The following is a 21,133-nucleotide window of genomic DNA, read 5'->3' as shown; positions in this document are numbered from 1 at the left end:
TGTCAGAATACACAGAGCATCGCATTTTGTTGCGTATGAGGCTGCAGATCCACAAACCAGTCAGGATGCTCATGCTGACCCCTGTGCACCACTGAAAGCACCAACAATGGGCACATGAGCATCCGAACTGGACCACAGAGCAATGGAAGAAGGTCTGATGAATCACATTTTCTTTTACATCATGTGGATGGCCGGGTGCGTCGCTTACCTGGTGAACATATGGCACCAGGTTGCACTATGGGAAGAAGGCAAGCTAGTGGAGGCAGTGTGATACTTTGGGTAATGCTGCTGGGAAACCTTGGGTCCTGCCATCCATGTGGAAGTTACTTTGTCATGTACCACCTACCTCAGCATTGTTGCAGACGATGTACACCCTTTCATAGAAATGGTATTCCCTGATGGCTGTGGCCTCTTTCAGCGCGATAATGTGCCGTGCCACAAAGCAAAAATGGTTCAGGAATGGTGTGAGGAGCACAACAACCAGCTTGAGACGTTGCCTTGGCCTCCAAATCCCCCAGATGTCAATCCAATCGAACATCTGTGGGATGTGCTGGAGAAACGAGTCTGATCCATGCAGGCCCCACCTTGGAACTCACAGGACTTAAAGGATCTGCTGCTGACATCTTGGTGTCAGATACCACAGCACACCTTCAAGGGTCTAGTGGAGTCCATGCCTTGAAGGGTCAGGGCTGTTTTGGCAGCAAAAGGGGGACCAACACACAATATTAGGGAGGTGGTCATAATGTTATGACTGATCAGTGTATATGACAAAATCCCAGAATTTGATTAGTAGAAACATTGAATACATCACAGAATTCAGTAAATTTCTAGCAAATCTGCCAATATATGTTCATGTTGTTGGGAAATTATGCCTTTGCAATGACAGGAATTAAAACATACCCCATTAACACTGTATTTTAGGAAGCATAGAATAAACTACATGAACTTTTTCAGTTTACCATTAGTGTTAATTTGTGCCACATATTTTGGTCTTTTGCTGTCACCAGACTTGGTGCATAGTGTATATGCGCTCATTTTTGCAACAGTAAATCTCATTACTAACTGAAAGACTATCAGAAGGCAAGGAAAAGTGGGAAAACAGCAAAAAACACAGCCGGTCACCAAGTAGGCCCATTGCTTTGGATATGTCAAACATCACAAGAATTGTAAAGATGGAGGTCCGTGCAGATCAACAGGGTCCGAAACAAACGTCACTTTCATGCGCTCTCACTTAAAAGCACACCACCTCCACCAGCACAAGGATTTGGATTTAGACTTAGGTGCACTTATATCAGTAAACACGGACCCTAAACTAAACTACTGGCAATTCCCTGTGATCAGATTAGTTCTCACATACGCATTGTATCTGAGCACTCAGAACATAATAACACCGTGCACGTGACAGTCACCTTGACAGCTGTGTTGTGGAGGACGTGCATTTGTGTTTGTGTTTGTGCAGAGTGAAGCTTTATATAATGTGATCAGCCCTTTATCACATCAGACCCGAGCACTCAGTCTGCATGTCTAATCACAGCGGAGTGAGGTTAGGGTTAGGTTGAGGTGTGCATGAAAATAAATTAACTAAGAGCCACTGGACTGAATTTGGTGTTTCATCTTTATTATAAATGCTGCAACAGGGCAACTGTTCAACTTTTTGTGAAATTTTGTGATAAACCCAGACTTCGAGGACTGTCAGTGGAGGAAAGATGAAGGTAGTATCTGTGGTACTTCTGTCTTTTCCATATGACAGTGACTTCCAATGTTTTTTTTTATCCGATTTCCCCCCACAAATCTGTTAGATGGACTCAAGAACTAACCTGTTTGGTTAAAATGGGTTCATTTTCCGTCTTTGAATTGTATCTTATTAAACACTCAATTATATAAATTGTATAAAAACGATAATATTTTATCCAACTGTCAGCATTTTGGGCAGTTTGGTTGGAGTTATTTATTCTTTAGTTGGAGCTATGTATTTGAACATCTTTCCATTACGTTCAGCTGTTTCCTGTTAATTCCTGTTCTACACTTTCAACTTGACTACAATGTTTTCCCTACGCACAAGCAATAATTTCCAACTGTTTAGTCCCAATTTTAGCTCACAACTTCTACCAATTTTAGCAGTTTCAGCTGTTTACCTATAGTATTAGTTTACAACTTTTTCTGTCAGCCATACTTTTAGGTGGCTACTTCAACCATTTAGTCACTTTTTAAAAATTGTTTCGTACCTAGTAAATTATTTATCCATTCCATTCGGCTCTGTATTTCTACTGCTTAAACATTACTTTTAGTTAACTGTTGGCTGTTCTGCTCACACCTGTTCAATTCTTTTATTAAATATAATTTCTGTTCCTCATATCCACTTCCTACTGCTGACGTAACATCTGGGGTTGGAAATCACTGCCATTGGACTGCACTTAGGGGGGATACATTCAAAGTTTTTGCAATTTTTCCGGACTGACTGACCTTCGTTTCTTAAAGTAATGATGGGCTGTCTTTTTCTTTACTTAGCTGATTGGTTCTTTTCATAATATGGACTCTAACAGTTGTCAAATAGGGCTGTCAACTGTTTACTAACCTGACTTCTGTACAACACAACTGATGCACTGTTCCCTCTAAGCTGCGCGCGTGTGCAATTGCGCACTGCTGACATGGTCTCCGCGGACAGAAAATCTGCGCTGTGCACAAAAAAAAAAATCCAACCTAAATTGTAAATAAAATAAAGACGTAACAATTCATTCTGTGCTATTTTTCAATGTGAGTCAGTGAGTGACCAGTGACTGGCTGCTGCAGCCAATGATGCGATTCACATACGTATTTACCATAGACTGTATATAATGGTATTTACGCAGCTAATCAACGTCCTGCGTCCTTATGTGCAGCCACCCTTGTTCTCATAGATATGAATGAGTAGATAGGACACGCCCCTTTGAGCTGCGCTACGGCGAGGCTAAGCTAGTGGGGGCAAAGTTTCAGTGCATTCCGTTGATGTAGACGGCGTGAAAACGGAAACAAGTATGCCGGCTCACTGTGCTGCATACAATTACACACTACGTCGTACGATTGAGACAAGGAAACTTGGAATGACTTTTCATAGGTGATGATTGGGATTACAGGCAGTTCTTTAGGACTGCTCTCAAATAATTGAAATGTTACTAAACAAGGTTATACTTATCAAATTAAATAGCTCTGGTCTCCAGTATATTGGTGAATTCGGTTCTTTGTACTTAATTTATTAGCATGATTTCTTTTTAATATGTTGTGTACAGACTTAATTACTTCTCTGTCTACTTTTCTTACTCCATGTAGGTTTCCCAGAGACTATGGGTTGAGGAAGAATTGGAAGTTTGTCGGCTTAGACCTGGTGTCATTCCATCAGTGTTAAACTTCCCGGCTCATCTTGGAAGAGTACGTGCCAGAAAGACCACGACCAAGCAGCCTTGAGATCTTAGGCAGCGTCTCCCTGAGGTGGGTGTCGACGGTGTTCACGGTCAGGTCTGTGGTAATCCCGTCAAAAAACAAAACAGAAAAAAATCTAGATTATAAATCAACATGTAACCAAAGCACTCTGTGTATAATGCCATAGTATAGAATGTAGTTCAGAAAATGTCAAAGTATAGTATGCTTTACTCAAGAATAACATAGTATGGCCTGTAGTTCATAGTACAGCATGTTGGCAAGAAAAAAAAACGTAGATTATTATGTGGTTCAAAAAGCGCAAAATGATAGGATGTTGCCTAAAATTGTCATGTATGATATGTGGTTCAAAAAATGTCATAGTGCAGTATATTGTCAAAATAGTATGTAATTCAAGAAAACATCAGAGTATAATATGTCATCTAAAAATGCCATAGAATAATAATTTCATTGCACAAGTAAAAGTGTAGTAACTTTTAAAACTCTTCGAATTCTTATATGTTGCTAAAAAAACTAAAACAAAAAAAAAGTCACAGTGATATGTCAATTAAAAAAGCCTATAGTATAGCGTGTCGCCCAACAAACATCATAGTATAGCATGTCGCTCTAAAAACGTCACAGTATAGCCTTTAGTCCACAGCTGTCAGTAGGTGAGGAGCAACACAAAAACAGTCCAAATGCTGGTTTCCAGAGGGTTAGACGAGAATTTATTTGAAAGAGGAAGTTTACAACAACACAACATGTGAGGGGTTTAAAAACAAATGGGTGTTAGTAAATAAAAATAAATAAACAGAACTAAAAGTGAACTTCATGTTGACATTGATGGGCATTCCAACCAGGAACAAAGTAAAAGATAATCAATACGAAAAAAAACTCTTCCTGTTCACCTCTTAAAACCCAAAAACACACCGCGGTAGCACCCTAAACTAAAACTACCAATGGGTTCCCCGTTTTCCTTTCTGAACAATTCAAAGGTCCCTCTCTATCTCCCCACACATCCACCAACCACTGGAACACATCTCCAAAGTTCTGCTGGGCCAGCTCAGCTTCCCCTCAGAAGAAGTTCCACCACCTGCCAGATGAAGGAGCCTTTTGAGAGGCAGCTGGCATCGTGATTGGACTGTACTTTGGTCTGTTCCAATCCAGCTTCAGCTCCAGAGACGGCAGGCAGGACGAGTCAACGGAGGCCGGGTGGACGAAGGCATGCAGTTGAGTATAATCCAGAAAACAACAGAGGAGGAGTGCAGCAGCCCAGGGCCAGAACAACCAGAGTATGTCTCTTAGAAAACATCATAGTATAGCCTTTGGTATGAAAAAACACCATAATATACATCGTATATTGTACAAATAACAAGTCAAAGGAAAGAGACATACATTGTAGAATTGTAGTAATTGTGGCCTGACTGATTTACTGATTATCAGTATTTTATTTTTTACTGATTTACGGTAATAAATAAATTTAAAAATGGTGCTACTTTGGCTCTGAACCTTTATCTACCTGTGGTCGCTCTGTCTTCTGGAGTGATTTGATTGGTTATACGTCACAAATAAAACTCCTTTAACTTAACATCTGTAAACAAAACAAAAACGTATCAACAAAGTTTTCTGCTAGAGTTTGTGTTCTTCTAAGTTTAACTCCAAGATTTTAAATACTTTCATTTACTGCAAATGAATATCTACTCCAAATGTCTCACTAATAATCATTATCAGCCTTAAAAACCCACAAAACACCCCTCTATACTTGACCACACTTAGTACAGTCCGGTTCCCCCTTCCATAAATCTGCTTGGAATCGTCCACTTCCTGTTTGTCAAAGTGGCCTTCTACCTGGACAGGTTTTGTTGGAGCTCATGCAACAAACATTTTGGGTAACTGCACTTTAATATGGATGGATGACACTGAATTAGAGTCTGTTTTAATGAGACTGAGTTAAGATGTGTAGCTCTGTCATTAAATACGAAATTATTTCTCAGAATACATAGAGAAAAGTCTGAAATGTTTGCTAGGTTAGCATCCACATGTTCTTTGGCTCAGCTAAAGCTAACTCTCTCCAACTTCTGGATCTCTTGAGTTGCTTGTTGTTAAAATATCTTGCTAGAGGTGCTGAAGCTCAGAAAGTCTGAGATGTTTGTTCAAAATAAGCTCATTCTCAAGTCTTATCTGAACTCTTTTGTTTGAACTTTCCCTAAACTTAGGAGTTAATGACAGAGCAGCACATCCAGACTCAGTCTCATTTATGTAGAGATTAAACTTCAGTGTCATTCATTGATGTTAAAGTGTAGTTTTTCAAATGTTTGTTGCACATGCTCCCGACCAAACCAGTCCAGGTGGAAGACGATGTGAAGAGAAAGCTCCAGAGGATGAATATCACACATTTACGTTGGAAATAAATGTCCTTTAATTAGACATTGTCATGCAAAAGTTGGATTTCCCTTCAATGATGTTCAAATCTTTGTTGAGTGTTTTGTTGATGTTGGTTTCTAAATGTTTTCTGACACTCGGCCCCAAAGATTAAAACCTTCTTCGGCTCACAAGCTGCAACAATTCACACATTATCAACTATCTTTCTGACTAAACTAAGATAAAAAGTGAAAAACTGCCTGATTCCTGCATCATGAATGTAAATCTTTTTGGTTTTTATGACAGTAAACTGAATATATTTGGGTTTGACATTTTATAAACCAAAACAAGAAATGAAGTACTGGAGAAAACAATCAACAGATTAATGATCAAAGAAAATGTGTTTTCCAACATATATGGCTGAATTACTCCAACATTACAAGATACATACAATTTGAATTCAATTTTATTTATATAACGCCAAATACAGGTCAAATTGTCTCAAGACACTTTATTTTTATATTTTTTGTCATATTTAAAATATGACAAAGTAAGAAATTTAAACCTGTTGACTAATCCAATTTATTATTTGGTTTTTAAGAGACTAATCGACAACTAAAATAACTTTCTCCACTAAAACTAATAAACATGAGGTCAAATAGAAGGAACAGTTTTAAATACTGCAGTCCCACGATGACAAGAATAAAGTTTGTCAACAAAAAGTAAATCTGCTGGTGGATTCCATTAAAGTCCTAATAAATGATAATAAAGTGTGATACTAAAGGTTTGTGGTGCTAAAAATATCAAAGTAAAGATATCAAGTTGAACATCTGGATGGAGGTTGATAAAAGTTGACCTCCCTTCATTTCTCTGGAGCGACTGCATGGATTTTATGGATGGTGGTTAAAGACCTGCTCTTCTAGTCGTCTTCCTTCTAGTCGCTGTAAAAAGTCACTCCATCCTGGCCGACTTCAACACCTCTTCATGACAGCTTGTTCTGCCTCCGACCTCGTGGAAACTCCAGAAACTCGGGAAAACCCATGGAGACTCGAAGAACTCGTGGAGACTCGAAGAACTCGTCGGGCGGGGGAAGGTGTGGTGGGAGGTGGGGGAGTAGAGGGGGTAGGCCGCCATCCACCTCCCCGCCTACTCTCCGCCCTGACTCCACCCAGACTCCGCCTTGGCTACGCCCATGTGGTCACTTCACGAACTACGATGCCAAAGGGACGACGAATTTATTTCTTTTTATCTGATCTGTAGCTCAGTGAGTTAAGGATTTGCCTGTAGAGCTGCAGGTCGCTGGTTCAAGACCAGACCCTTCTTAAATTTTATCAAAATTCTGACGAAGACAAACAAAGAAAAAGGCCGGTGGTGGGTCTTGAACCTGCGACCTTCCACTTGGTAGTCACTCTTCTTATCCCCTGAGCTACTTGCTCAGATACTAATTCTTCTTTTTTTTGCGCATTTATCATCTATTTTTTGACATTTTCGAGTGTTTTTTTAACTCGAGTCTCGACTCGACCGTTTTTCTCAGGAGGTTGGGCTTCAGCCTTTGTGCTGGAGGGTTGAACCCTCAGTTCCAAGACTTTCCAAAGCCTCCAGACCTCCCGAGTCCTCAGGACCTGAGCTTTCACACAGTCTGAGGGCTGAAATTTTCTAAGTCCCACAGTAGTTCTCTGTTAGTTTGAACCTTCAGACAGTCTGAGGGCTGAAATTTTCTAAGTCCCACAGTAGATCTGTTAGATTTAACTTTCAGACAGTCCAAGGACTGATATCTTCTAAGTTCCTGAGTAGTTCTCTGTTAGTTTGAACCTTTCCACAGTCTGAGGACTGAAAATCTAAAAGTTCTTGAGCAGTTCTCTGTTAGTTTGAACCTTCAGACAGTCTGAGGACTGAAATTTTAAAAGTTTCTCAGGACTTCTCTGTTAGTTTGAACTTTCTGGTTAACAGAAGCCTTAAAACTTGTGACCATGAGTCTTGATTTCACATTTAGACCATCCATCTGAGTTCTTTTCAGACCTTCACCTGTGGGTTTTTTAGAAATCCTCAACAAACTTTGATTCTCTTCATTGAACAGTAATGTTTGTGGAGATCAGAAGGTAACAGTTTGATCGATGCCTTCAACTACTAGTAGACTTTATCTGGAAATCAGTTTTCTGAAATGAGTTCTTAGTAAATCTGTCCACAATGAAACCAAGAACATAGAAAGAGGAAATGTTTGAAGAAACAACTTCATGTTTTCATTTCAGACTAGAAAACATTTTAAGGCCTTAATCTGTTTTTGCTCATTTGATCATTTTATTGTCTCCTATGTTTAATTTGATCTTCTAAAGTTTAACTGGTGCCCTTTCAAATGTTTTATCTTTAGTTTGATTCTTCTTAAATATTTAGTTTTGCTCTTTTCTCACCTTTTATTCTGTTTTAATGTCTGATCTGATTTCGAAATGTTTTGTCTTTTTAATGTTTTATTGTTGTTTTTTCAAATGTTTTATCGGCTTGTTTGAAAAATTTCCTTTTCTTTCCCAATGTTTAATTTTTCGATTAAATCTTTAAGGTTTTTCTTTTTAAATGTCTTACCACCTTTTAATGTTTAATTTTCTTTTTCTTTTTTCATTGTATTTTCTGTTTAATTCCTATTTAAAGTTTTATTGTCTTTAAGATTTAATTTTCTAATTAAACATTTAATTTTTTAATTAAATCTTTTGACTTTTAAAGGTTTAATAATCTAATTAAATGTTTTGTATTTTTCTAAATGTGTAATATTCTTGTTTAATTGTGTTTTTTAAATGTTTAATTATCTAAAATATTTCATCTTTAATGTTTAATATTTTTGTTTAAAAATTTTGTTTCATTTCATATTTACATGCTTTGTATCGTCTGTTTAATTATCTAATTAAATATTTTGTCTAATATAATTTAATTGCATTTAATGTTTAATTTTTAAAAGTTTTTTATATAAAACATTTTTTTTCCTTTGATTCAATTGCTTTTTTACTGTAGTTTATTTCTTTAATATTTTTTTTATGTCAAGATTTTAGCCCCAACCTTGAAAATGAAACAAACCCTTAAATCAAAATGAAAATAGTTCTGTTGTCACAATCATGAGTTAGTCAATTATTCAGTTTATCAGTTCAGCTTTATTTGTTTAGCACCTTTCACACAGATGACAAAACTAAACAAGCAAAGAGAAAAAACTATATTAAAACTATGTTTAAAACTCAAAAACAAAAAAAAAAAAAGATTTAACATCGTAATAAAATATGTTGTGTCCAGGGGATGGAGGGAGTTTATTGAAGTCTTCTTGGGCTCACATGGCAAATCATTTAAAATCTCAACTTGATATTCAGTCTAAGGAAAATGCAGAGCGACAGAAGAACCAACAATATCTCCTGTTTTCTCCTTTAATGAGTCGATTCTTCTTGTGCTTTCAGACCAAAGAACTACAGACTCTTCACAACCTGCTCAAACTCTTGGTACAGGACCTCACCACACGGGTCAAGAAGGTTTCCGTCTCATTTCTACTCTGAAGCTCACCTTCTCCTGCTCAAACTGCTGACAAATGTTTCTGTTGCTCTAAAGTCTGGTCTCCAGAACTTCCTAAAAACTCTCAAAGTTTCTTCTGCTGCAGGTTGCTTTGTAGAACTGTTCCAGAAAACCTCACTAAACCACATGGAGGGGCCTCAAGATAGTCGTCCAAATGAAACCATACAAAAACCAAACTAGCACAACCCAAACGCTAAAGTCTCCTGCAGCCTACCAGAGAACCTCTGAGAACAGAGAATCAGGACAGGAACTCTTACCTTCTGGACAACCAACGTTGCTTCACAAACAAGAATACAGAATGTGTCTGACCAAAAACCTCTAAAGACTCACTACAGCCAAGATAAGACACAACTCAGCTGCACCAAATCCACTAATCACTGCACACATTAGCACCATGTGCAAACTGTGGCTAAAGAACCACATTTACCAAGACAACTATCCAGTACAAAGCCCTAAAACACACCAAGAAACACATTAAAGACGACTTTACTGCTGGAAGCTGCAAGCCAACGCCTAAACAACAAACTAAAGCAATGGAGCCAAACCCGGTTCTGTGGTGAAGAGAAACAGAGGAAATGTTTGTCTGCAGCTAAATAAAGCAGGAAGACACTGAGCTGCTCAGGTGTTCCTGATAACACCAAGCAGCCACCTGGACAGCCAATAGGAACACAGCTTACTGGAAGTCCAGAGGGCTGGGTTAGTGAAGGAAATTTAATTTAAAGTTGAAGCAGAAAGTTAACAAAGAAAGTTGAAAACCACCTTCTGATCCCTGAAATCTCTGAGTTTTCACACAAAGAACACCTGAACATGTCAAACTGGTTCCATAGTAGAACCATCATTGTAAAAACGTCATAGTATGGTGTGTTGCTCAAAAAACATTAGGACCTGGCTGTCAGGGACAAACATGTAAGAAACATGAGAACAGAGAGAATCCAACCAGTAGGTCACAGTTTATCATCCCCCAGTCATCTCCTGAAGTCCATATGGTGAGAGACATCAGTATCTGGTTGTTCATTTACCAGAGGATGCTTATAATCATGCTGATGTGGTCTGTACTCTGCAGTATTTTAGTGACTCAATAAATGCCTAAGTTGTTTTTTTTAAAATGCTTTTTAGTTTTTAATAAACATTTAACAGCCTATATGTAATCAATAAATGGCCTTTGCCTATCTTAAGAAAAATTCACTCAGAACGCTGATATGTTAACAGTACTAAATAAATCAATAAATACATGCATACACACAAAAATAAGTTAATACATTAACTGTGTTAAGATAGGATTTAGATTTTTTAAAAAGTTGTTTATGTTTTTGCAGAATCCAGTATTACTCACTGGTTGGTCATTACATTTTATTAGTTTGAGTTCACTGTTTAAAATGATGCCACCTCTTTTCAGACAGAACCTGTGATAATAAAACAATACAAAATTTTTAGTTCCGTGTTAATAAAGCACTTAAAGCTTTAAGTATGGCTAAATGCTTTTTTCAAAATTAAATATATCACTCCTTAGGTGGTAGTGGCCCCAAGTTCAGTAAAGTTGGAAAGATATTCACAGATTCGGACTTCCAGCATCAATAACTCATTAGATATAGGTTGTCAAAACATAAACGGTGCCTCTTTCCCATTGTTGCAAGGCAGACAATGTGCTACAAGCCCAGTTTTATCAAAAGTAGCTGTCTTTCAAGCTACAGGAATAACATTGGTGTCTATGGAGTGAACAGGGTCCGTCTGCAATTTGCAAAACCGCTGCAACAGTAAAGAGAGACAAATATTCAATAACTTCACTCTTATACATTGTAGTGTCACTAAAATCACTGCAGCCTTCAACTGGCTCCTGTTGACAAAGTGTTTTAACAGAAATGTAAATGCTGTAATTTGATTCTTTTAATGAACCATGTAACTTGAATGGATGTGATGCTGGTGTGACCACAGTGCACACGTCTGATGTTGCTCACAGTGGTCCAAGGGACGCTCAGGGAGTTTGTGTGTTTGCTCAGACTCATGAAAAATTACAGGGAACATTGGTCCCAACCCCATTTAGAAGGCAAGAAAATCCACAAATTAACCTTGACGAGGCACACCTGTGAAATGAAAACCATTTCAGGTGACTGCCTCATGAAGCTCATCCAGAGAATGCCAAGAGTGTGCAAAGCAGTAATCAAAGCAAAGGGTAGCTACTTTGACGAAACTAAAATGTAAGACTTACTTCACACTTTTTTGTTTACTACATAATTCCATATGTGCCCATTCATAGTTTTGATACCTTCAGTGAGGATCTACAATGTAAATAGTCATGAAAATAAAGGAAAACCGTTTAATGAGAAGGTGTGACTAGTAGTGTAGTTCCAACACCCTCCACATGTTTATTTACTAATCTCTAATCTAAATCCTTAGTTAATTGTTAGATATGAGTGGGACCCTAATGGCAGCCATCATCTCAGCTCATCAGCTGCGTTTCCCTTTTTCTGGGTCATTTTTCCTTCTTAATTTCTTTCAAACTACAAATATGCTTCTTTGAAAACAGAAGTCAGTGTCTCCAGTGAAGGGTGTCGAAGGTAAACTCAGAATTAAGCAGAAGTCCTGTTGGGGAATATGTTTGAAACGCAGAGTAAGAAAATTACACTCGTTTCTGTACATCTACAAAACCCTCACTGGTAAAACACCACCATATCTGCGTTCATTACTTACCATTCATAACTCCATCGGTACTCTTCGTTCTAACAGTCTCATTAACCTCCACATTCCCAAATTCCGTACCACTCTCGGTCGATCCTCATTCCAGTTTTCTGCTGCTAATGACTGGAACTCTGCAGCAATCCTTATAACTCACCTCATCGCTCTCGTTGTTTAAAAAATCAGTTAGAATAACACTTCAGGACCACTGCACCTGTTTTTAGCCTTTCTATTTTTACAAGTCATTGCATAATTAGTTTTGTAATATTGTGTGATTTGCTGTACATGTAATCTGTTTTTGTTGTTCATTTTGTTTATTGACATAGTCCCCATTAAACAAACCCCTGTTTAAGACACTGTTGAACTGAGGTGACATATTTTTTAGTTCGCACTATGTCCTCCCTGCAGGACATCAAACTAGAATAGATGTTATCGTTTGACTAGTTCCTGTTACGGTGCTATCTTCTCACCCTGTGGCAGCACCATCTGCTGTCCTTCCAAACCAACCTGTGACCTCTGCTCTTGTGACGATGTTCTGCCTCACCGGGCAGCTTCTCTCTTCATCCAACATTGTGTGGACTCATTGCACCAGCAGCAGGCTTCTTGTGATTCATGTTTGGATAGTTGCCATTTTTCCTCCCTCTGACCCTGGTGGTGCTGAGGTCACTGACACATGTTTTTCTCCTGGTGCAATGACGAAAGAGCAGGCAGCCAACCAGTAATCTGCTAAACCAGGCCTGATCTGCTCAATAAAGCGATTTGGCGAACAAAATTAGATGGATTGGGAAAACAATGCTGTGCTCTGTTCTCTGCCTATAGCCTGAGCTGTAGGGCCAAGTTCAGCTTCAGATATGTGTGTGTGTGTTTTCATGAGTTTGAGTAAGAACTAAGACGCTGAGGCACAAAGACAAAGCCTTTTACAGAACCATGCAATACTGTATAACAAAATACACAGCTCCACCTGCAGCTTGCTGCACTGCATGTTCAGTTAATGCACATATTCACAACAGTGCATCATGATCTAGCCCCACACACTGACACACAGTTGTGCAGCCCTTCAGATCACTGTTTCACATGGATTTAGACTTTTCAATCGATTTATCAGCCGCTGTTAATACCTGAATACTTATGTGGCTTAATATCTTCTCCGTAAAGTTTGAACTCTTCTTTTTGCCAAATTAAATGAGTAAACTGGGTCAGCCCAATCCAAGTGAAGTGGGTTTTGTAACATATTTTGACTAGTTGCCGTCAGATGACTTCATATGTTGATCCAGTGTTTGTGACAGATGGTGATTCGCTGGTTTGGATGATCCCCAAAATATTTCCCAACACCACTGGCCCTGTGGTTTCATTTGTAATGCTACAGCTGGTAACAAAGCTGCTGCTAATGCTGATCTGACAGTGGACAATGAAGGACAATGATGATGACCATGGTTGGGGGTTTTATCTCTGCAAGTGACACCTTAATGTTAATATCAAAACCTTCAGACATGTGATGTATAATAGGGTTTGTAATAATGAGAATGTAGGTGAAATTTAAAGTTCATTATTACTCTGCCAAGGAACGGCAGAGTTACGTGACGATCGGCGTACATTTGTCTGATTGTCTGTTAGCAACATTACTCAAAAACAGACGAATTTGGATGGAATTATCAGGGAAGATCAGAAATGACACAAGGACCAAGTGATTAGATTTTAGCAGTGATATGGCTCATAGTCTGGATCCACGGATAGCGGCACGGCGTCACTGTAACCATGACAACAAGTTAACGCTACATCAGCTGCCTGCTGACGATCACATGATTGCGATCCTACTACAAATCGACCGCTGCGGACTTATCCGTTGGAAATGATACAAGGAATAATTGATTAAATTGTGGGAGTGTTTCCGAGTCCCATGAATTCCAGGTGCCCGCTACATATTTAGGTCTTCTATACACAACGTAAACATGCACAACACACACCTGTGCTCAGCGCAAGATCATTTTGTTTGTGGGTACAACTACATTAAATGGCCACATTCTATGTTGCTGTGATGTCTGCCATGAATTCTTTCAAGATTTCATCCGTCAGAAATGATACAACTAGACGGAGTACTGCGCTGAGTTTTTCTTGTTGAATGCTTAATTTGTAATATTTTGTACATTCCAGTAAACAGTAACATTTAAATACTTTTTTCGTATTTTCAGTAAAATGCCGCAAGATTGTGTTCATCATCATTACAACTGCTGTGCATACAGGGAGTTTTACGCCTCACCATGAAAACAAAGCAGTTTTAAATACTGATCCCTTCATAATTATGCCAGCGGCACACAGCTCCAATGCAAATGTTCTCTTCAGTCTGTATTATTGTACGGATAAATTTCATATTCAAAAACCTGTTAAACTTTTGACTCAGTGGGTAAAAACCCACCTAAAGAGTTTTGTTTTCCCAGAAAAAAATTACAAGGAGAATCAAGCAGATGTTCTTGTACTGAAAGACATAAGAGCCTCTCAGCAACTCCAAGCAAGTTTGACTCAGCTTTTTAACATCCATCCATTTTCTTTTACTTATCCAGGGTCAGGTCGCGGAGGCAGCAGACGAAGCAGGTCGTTCCAGACGCCCTTCCGCCCAGCAACACCGTCCAGCTTATCCTGGTGGATCCCGAGGCATTCCCAGGCCAGACGAGATATATAATCCCTCCAGCGAATTCTGGGTCTGCGCCAGGGTCTCCTCCCAGGCGGACGTGTTCAGAAATCCTCCGAAGGAAGTCTCTACGAAGGCATCTGAATCAGTTGTCCAAAATTTTTTAACAGTTAAGTTAAATAAATGGTAAATCAAAGTCAGAGTTCAGTTTTAACATGATGCTACTTTATTAGAACATTTAAGAGCAGCGAACAATGGGAGGTAATGGAACATCGTCACAATTGAGAACAACTGTTACACTCAAAACCACATATGCATTAACAGAACCAAAAAAATGCAACTATTTAAGCATGTCAATGCTTTTTCAAAAATGGGTTTGCCTTTAAGACAGTGAAACACAATTTAAACAAGTATTCTCAAACTGTGCTTTTCTAAATAGTTGCATTTGTGGCCAAAGATCAGTTTCTTTTTCCATTAATAGCTAATAATTTAACCTTTCAAGTAAGAGCAGGTGCTGTTAGAGAACTGCACATCTCAAGTTATTCAGCTATAAAAGCACCAACTCTTCACTCTATAAACACGATCAAGTCTGTAACGACTAACTTGATCACTAACACCTCTGCAGGTAAATATTTATTATCACAGCAAAAAATATGCTGATAGGAACTCTGACCATGTTTAACATGTTTAAAAGTAATAATTTAGAAAGTGTTTTCATTCAAGCAACAAAAGATCATTTCTCCAAACGTGATACAGTACTTATTCTCGTATGAGACAAGGTAGATTATTTTATCACATTTTTTTAAAATCTACTTCTCCTCAGACTCGATATGCCGTCACTGTTTTTCATCCACATTACTTGTAGCTGTGTGAACCTGTTACTTCCCTCTAAATGTGTCATGAATGCTCTCTTCTCATTGGCTGTCAGCTATGACGTCCTCCGGCCAGTACTCATCCTGCATGTAGTGTTTGGACGAGGCGAAGCTTGGCTCGTGTGGAGCGTCGTCATCTCTCAGCTTGTTCTGCAGCTCCTGCTCCCACTCACCCTCCACCAGCTTGTAGAGGTCGAGGGCAGCCCGAGCGTCCTCCACGGAGCAGTGACCTCTCCTCCCATCCTGGCCACACAAACACAAGCAGGGTTAACAACCAACCCAACAACAGTCAGAAGTCAAAGTGACTGCAAAATACTGATTACACTGCAATTACAGGTATAAAATTTTTTTTCCTTTTTTTCCTCAGACAAACGGATCATTTTGTGAAAACTGGGATTTTCTTTAGAAGCACATCTTCCAATTTTCTTAAATTTTGTGTGGAAAACGTTTGGTTAAAGCATAGTGTTACAGATTTTTCTCTAAGAAGTATCTCCTAATAACTCTTGTAACTCCAAGTGGTTTCTGGGTGCTCTTTGTGCCCTCACATTTTGACTCACTGTGGATGATTTTTTACTGCAGTATTAAATTTTGCATCTCTATGGAAAAGTCGAGATAGCTCAAAATACAAACAGAACAACAGAGAATATTTCACCATTTGTCATGTTTTCATACTTGTCTCCAATCTGCACCATGTAAACACAGCCTGCAGTTCAGCCCCGTTTATCTGCAGTCCAAAAAATATTTCTCACAATTGTCGGTTGCAACTGATTCACTTCTGGATTTACAGTTGTACGGGCAAGTGCAGAAATCTATTTTTTGAGAATCTGGTCTACTTTCAAACTTTTTAGTGGGACATACAGAATGTAATAATTTTGATGAAATATCACAATTTTATGATTAGATTTGGATAATTTTTGTCACAAAACAATAGATCGCAGATGAGTAGTTCAGTCCGCTGGCAAATTCAAAATCTGACGATTCTTGCTGTTTTCACAAATTCTCTCTCAGATAAATGATTTAATTTTGATGCTTTTGTGAAAGTAACTCGGGCAGCAGGTTATTTGGATTAAGAGGGGTACAGTCTTTTGCTCAGCCTGTTGGGTTGTTATATGAGAAAGAATACAGAAACTGCACAGGAACGTTTGACAACCATTATCTGTTATGCAAGTGTTTAAGTATTTTCTTGGCAACTTGGACCACAACTTGTCACAGTGTACGCAGGCAGAGAAAAGTCTTAAACCGTGTTTGACCAACACAACCTAAAGATGCCTTTCAAAGGTTGAGAAATGTAAATATATTTGGTTTTATATAGTAGATATGATGCAGAGAAGGAAATCAAACTGGACAGATGTCTACCAAAACACTTCTTTAAAAAAAATTCTACTACAAATAAAGCCACATATTATCAGTTTGTGATGTCTGAATGTGCTCCTGACAACTCACCTGAATCCTCCTGTTCAGCAGCTTACAGGCCAGGATTTTGAGGGAGGGGCAGCGTTCGCGGGGGAAACCGGCCAATCGGCTGAGGAGACGTGTCATTCCTGTGTCTCTGACCATGTGACCCGGATGGACCATGTCAAGCGCCTCAAAGTCGTTGTAGATGGAGTGGCCCACGACAACTTTGCCCTCAAGTATCCTGAGGACCTGCAAGAAAGAGCAAAGACACAGATATAAATAAAGACAGGAAATAATTTAGTGTCGACAATTCCCACCAGATCCCTTGTCCATCATATTACGGGGCAGAAGGCATCTTAACCCTTTGATGCACAACATGGGTCAATAGTGACCCATATTCAATGGAAAATGGGTATCTTTTGACCCATGTCGTGCATCAAAGGGTGAAAAAGAGCAGGCAGCAGTAATTCGCTATCACCTGTTAAGGCACAAAGCAGGGGAAAACTATACTAGATAAGCCAATATGCTGATATTTTCCAAATCATTTTGACTGTTTGCAGATTAAGACACCAACATATGCTCAAAGAGCAGCCACTAACAACTGTGCTTTCATTGATTAATCTATCGACTATTTTACTGACTAATCGACTAATCCAAACCGTTAATCTTCCTCCAAAAAACTAAATATAAACAACAGTTTACATAGTGCGTAAGAAGCTATAGAGTTAAAATGGGAACATCTACATAAAAATAACTAAAGGACAAAAGTATATTAAGTTTAAATACTACGTTAAACAAAGTAGAACATGGACATGGTACCTATTTTACAGCAGGGAGCAAACTTAAAGCAACTTTTCTCCTTATTTGTAATTATTCTCTTGACTTTGGAAGTAACCTTGAGTTTTATGAACATATCGCAGAATTTACAGCATAACATCTTTAATGTGTATGATGAGTTTGTCCAGTGATGCTATAAAATTAGAATTTTAGCAGCGTGGAGCAACAGCTCAGAGGTGACTGGTTAACCTGTAGTCTCCAAGAGACACATTTTTTGTAGCCATTTAACACTTGTTCAGTTGTCTGACAACACAAGCAGAAAAACGTATAAATGACAGCCACTTTATTGGGAATTCAGCTATATTAAAACACAGCATATGTGAACACAGAGAGAAACCGCAAGATGTTCCTATGCTGAAAAGCACACATATGTTTCTTTTCAGGTGTTTGTGCTGTGATCTGCCAGTTAAAGTGCAGTTTACAAACCACCTCTTAGTTCTGCGATAGTTTGAAATACTCCCACTCTCTCACAACATTGGTTCTTTGGATACTTTTACATTTAACCAAGTTGTATTCTAAAAAAACACACACACACACACAGCACCTACACTTGTCTGAGCTGCACTAATTGAGAGGAGACTAGAGGTTTCTCTGTGCACAGCTGTGTAGCTTATGTTTGCGGCAGCCTGCATATGAGGCACTAAAAGAGCATCAGTAAATTGTAAATTGCTACTGATGAGAATCTGTTCAGCAAGTGACACACTTTGTTCACAATTTCATGTATTTCGACACCAGCGGATGATCAGAATTCAGGTGAAGAAGAACCTTTCTTTAAATCTGATACTAATGCAAAGATTTGTACATTAGCAGGAATGTAACATAATGTGGAAATAAAAGCAGTGCTCTGTTTATTTATATAACAAAGTCCAATAATATTATTTTGTACATAAAATCAGTGAACAATCCTGATAAATACTTGTGATCTCAATATTGATCAAAATAGTTAAGGGGTTTTGTAAAGAACAAAACATCTGGCCCCATGTTTAGTGGATGAATATATGGCTATAGTGCACTGCAGAAGAATCACATGGTGAACAAACCCTTTAGTGTTATTCTCTTCTTTCATTTTCAACTGGCAAAGCAGTGAAAAAGTGACAACTTCCACAATTTTACGAATTACTTTCAACATAGATGGCAGCAGGATTACAGTGTGTGTGTGTGTGTGTGTGTGTGTGTGTGTCCAGGTATGACTGTTAGGAGAGGAGGCTGACAGAGAAATGATTTAAATAATTTACTATTTATGGGCAAAGTGTTACCAGACCACACTGTGAGGTTTAATCACATATTTTCATTGTGTACACTGGTTCCTCGTCTATATACTAACATGAAGATTTAAACTACATGTTAACACAAAGCAGGTCTTACCTCTTCTCTGGCCTGAGCGAAGTGTGTGGCATCGTGAAGATGATGCCTCCGGATGCCGCTCCAGCGAGTCCTGAAGTCTGTGACAGGCTGACAAGGTCTGACATATTTATCATACAGGACATTGCCATGGTAGTCCAGGATGCTGCAGCGGGCCAGCTCGCTGCAACGCCCCCTGGGCCCCGTCCCCACCATCTCACAGTCCAACGCCACCACTGTGGTTGGGCAAGAGCTGAGGCACGGTGAGCTGCGACCGCTGGCTGGAGGACTGGCTTCAGAGGAGAAACCACTGTCCACCTCCCAGCTGTCTCTGAGGGCTGTGAGTAAACTGTGGTGGTCAGCTGCTTTAGGTACAGGCCCGGAGAGTCCATGTTTAAATACATCAGCGGGTTTGTGTTCAGAGTTCACAGGGTTTTGCTTCTCCTGGTCTGTATCACTCGGTTTTGTTTTTCTGATTAGTGTATTTGCATCCAGTGGTTCGTGGTGGGTGCATTGTCTTTTTATCTTCATGCCGCCAATGATCATCTCCTGTTGCCGCTTCTTCCTGGCTCTTGCATCCTCCATGGCATTAAGCAGCATGGCTTTTTTGCACAAATACCTGTAGTTACTAAGAAGCCCCCGTGAGGAGGCTTTACACCTTTTTGACGGCTCTGCCATTGTTAAATAATGGAGCAGACATTGCAGTCATCTGTGAGGAAGTAAAACACAGAATTCAGTGGGCAACATTTAGCTTTTTAAAATGCACACATTTACTGTGAAATAAAAGGTAACAGTGTGTCAGCCACTGATGGTATTGCATTAATTTGGTCCTTAGTGTGTGTACGCAATGTGGAAACATATGGGAGTACCCTAAACATATTGACTATGACAGCAGGAACAATCTGAACCCATAAGTTTTACAGATTAAGTTAGATTTAGGACGTGTCGATGCAGAAATATTCAAGTTAAAACTTTAAGAGCTGGTGACTGACAACAACAATTTGCAGTAAGATGTGATGCAGATTATGAGAAACTTGCAAATATTAAATACAAGTCTGGAAGATGTCAGATCGGCCTCAAAATCCTCATGTGCAACTAAACTGTACATGCCATCAAACTCTGTTCAAGTACTAGTCAGGAGTGGTGATCTGTATGTAGAAACCCACTAATATCTGACTTGGATGTCTGTATTTTGAGACAGGCCGTGAGAGACAAAGAGGGCTCACGGTTATTTCTTAAAACGTGCTAGGTGAGTTATGATGAAGCCGTTTTGAACTCTAGTTCAGAAAAAGCCCGTGTTTTCTGTCATGTCTGATTTGTCTTCAGCTGTCCAGCTTTAACTACCTGATATTTCAACGCAGTTTGGCATTCTGTGGCGAAAAACCGAGCGACGTTTAGCTAGCGGAGGAAAACCACGTAAAACGACAAACTAAACGTCATTCTCATAGAAAAGGTCACCTCATAAGATGAAGACCAAAACCAGGTCATTATTTCTGACTGTTAACAAAATACAGTAGAGAATTAAACGATATTAAAAGGCAGGTACCGTACCTTCTGTGGCAACACGTGTACAGCCTCCGGACATGCCCGGACAGCTCCTCTCTGCGCTCACTGATTGGCTCATTGTCTTCTTCGTTTGCTGTTTTCCAGGAAGTGAACTGCAGCAGAGTCGCCGCCTGCTGGTCAGGTGCGCTAATACTCAAAATAATGATGCTCCATGTGCAGGGTTTTAGAATATATATATATATATATATATATATATATATATATATATATATATATATATATATATACATATATATATATATATATATATATATATATATATATACATATATATATATATATATATATATATATACATATATATATATATATATATATATATATATATATATATATGTATATATATATATATATATATATGGGTCACAGAAACATACAGAGCCCCTCTGGTGACATGGTAAAAAAATAAATAAATTGTGGCCACAAAATACTAATTTGTGGTCACGAATTAGGTACAACGTGCACACGAAATAATAATTTGTGGCCACGAAATAGGTATAATGTGCCAGTTCGGTAAAGTTGGAAA

At 38.8% G+C, this 21,133-nt stretch overlaps 1 protein-coding gene across 1 annotated transcript; it reads right to left on the bottom strand.

Annotated features, from left to right (window-relative positions):
- Positions 1-14,799: 14,799 nt before the first annotated feature.
- On the bottom strand, positions 14,800-20,729 carry isg20 (interferon stimulated exonuclease gene). The gene is made up of 4 exons (XM_023272637.3): positions 20,593-20,729; positions 19,066-19,750; positions 16,912-17,112; positions 14,800-15,711 (listed from the first exon to the last, which is right to left on the bottom strand). The coding sequence occupies exons 2-4, from the start codon at positions 19,717-19,719 to the stop codon at positions 15,511-15,513; spliced, it is 1,056 nt and encodes a 351-aa protein (XP_023128405.2). The 5' UTR covers positions 19,720-19,750; positions 20,593-20,729; the 3' UTR covers positions 14,800-15,510.
- Positions 20,730-21,133: the final 404 nt, after the last annotated feature.

This window comes from Amphiprion ocellaris, chromosome 3 (assembly GCF_022539595.1).
Source record: "Amphiprion ocellaris isolate individual 3 ecotype Okinawa chromosome 3, ASM2253959v1, whole genome shotgun sequence".
NCBI classification, from domain to species: domain Eukaryota; kingdom Metazoa; phylum Chordata; class Actinopteri; family Pomacentridae; genus Amphiprion; species Amphiprion ocellaris.
The sequence above is the reverse complement of the archived record's forward strand: the minus strand, read 5'-3'. Positions and strand labels throughout refer to the sequence as shown.

Coding starts and splice junctions, on each gene's coding strand:
- isg20 (XM_023272637.3), bottom strand. CDS start 19,719: ATGGCAGAGCCGTCAAAAAGGTGTAAAGCCTCCTCACGGGGGCTTCTT. Junction 17,113..19,065: donor TCGCTCAGGCCAGAGAAGAG/GTAAGACCTGCT, acceptor TCTTTCTTGCAG/GTCCTCAGGATACTTGAGGG. Junction 15,712..16,911: donor TGCTGAACAGGAGGATTCAG/GTGAGTTGTCAG, acceptor TTGTGTGGCCAG/GATGGGAGGAGAGGTCACTG.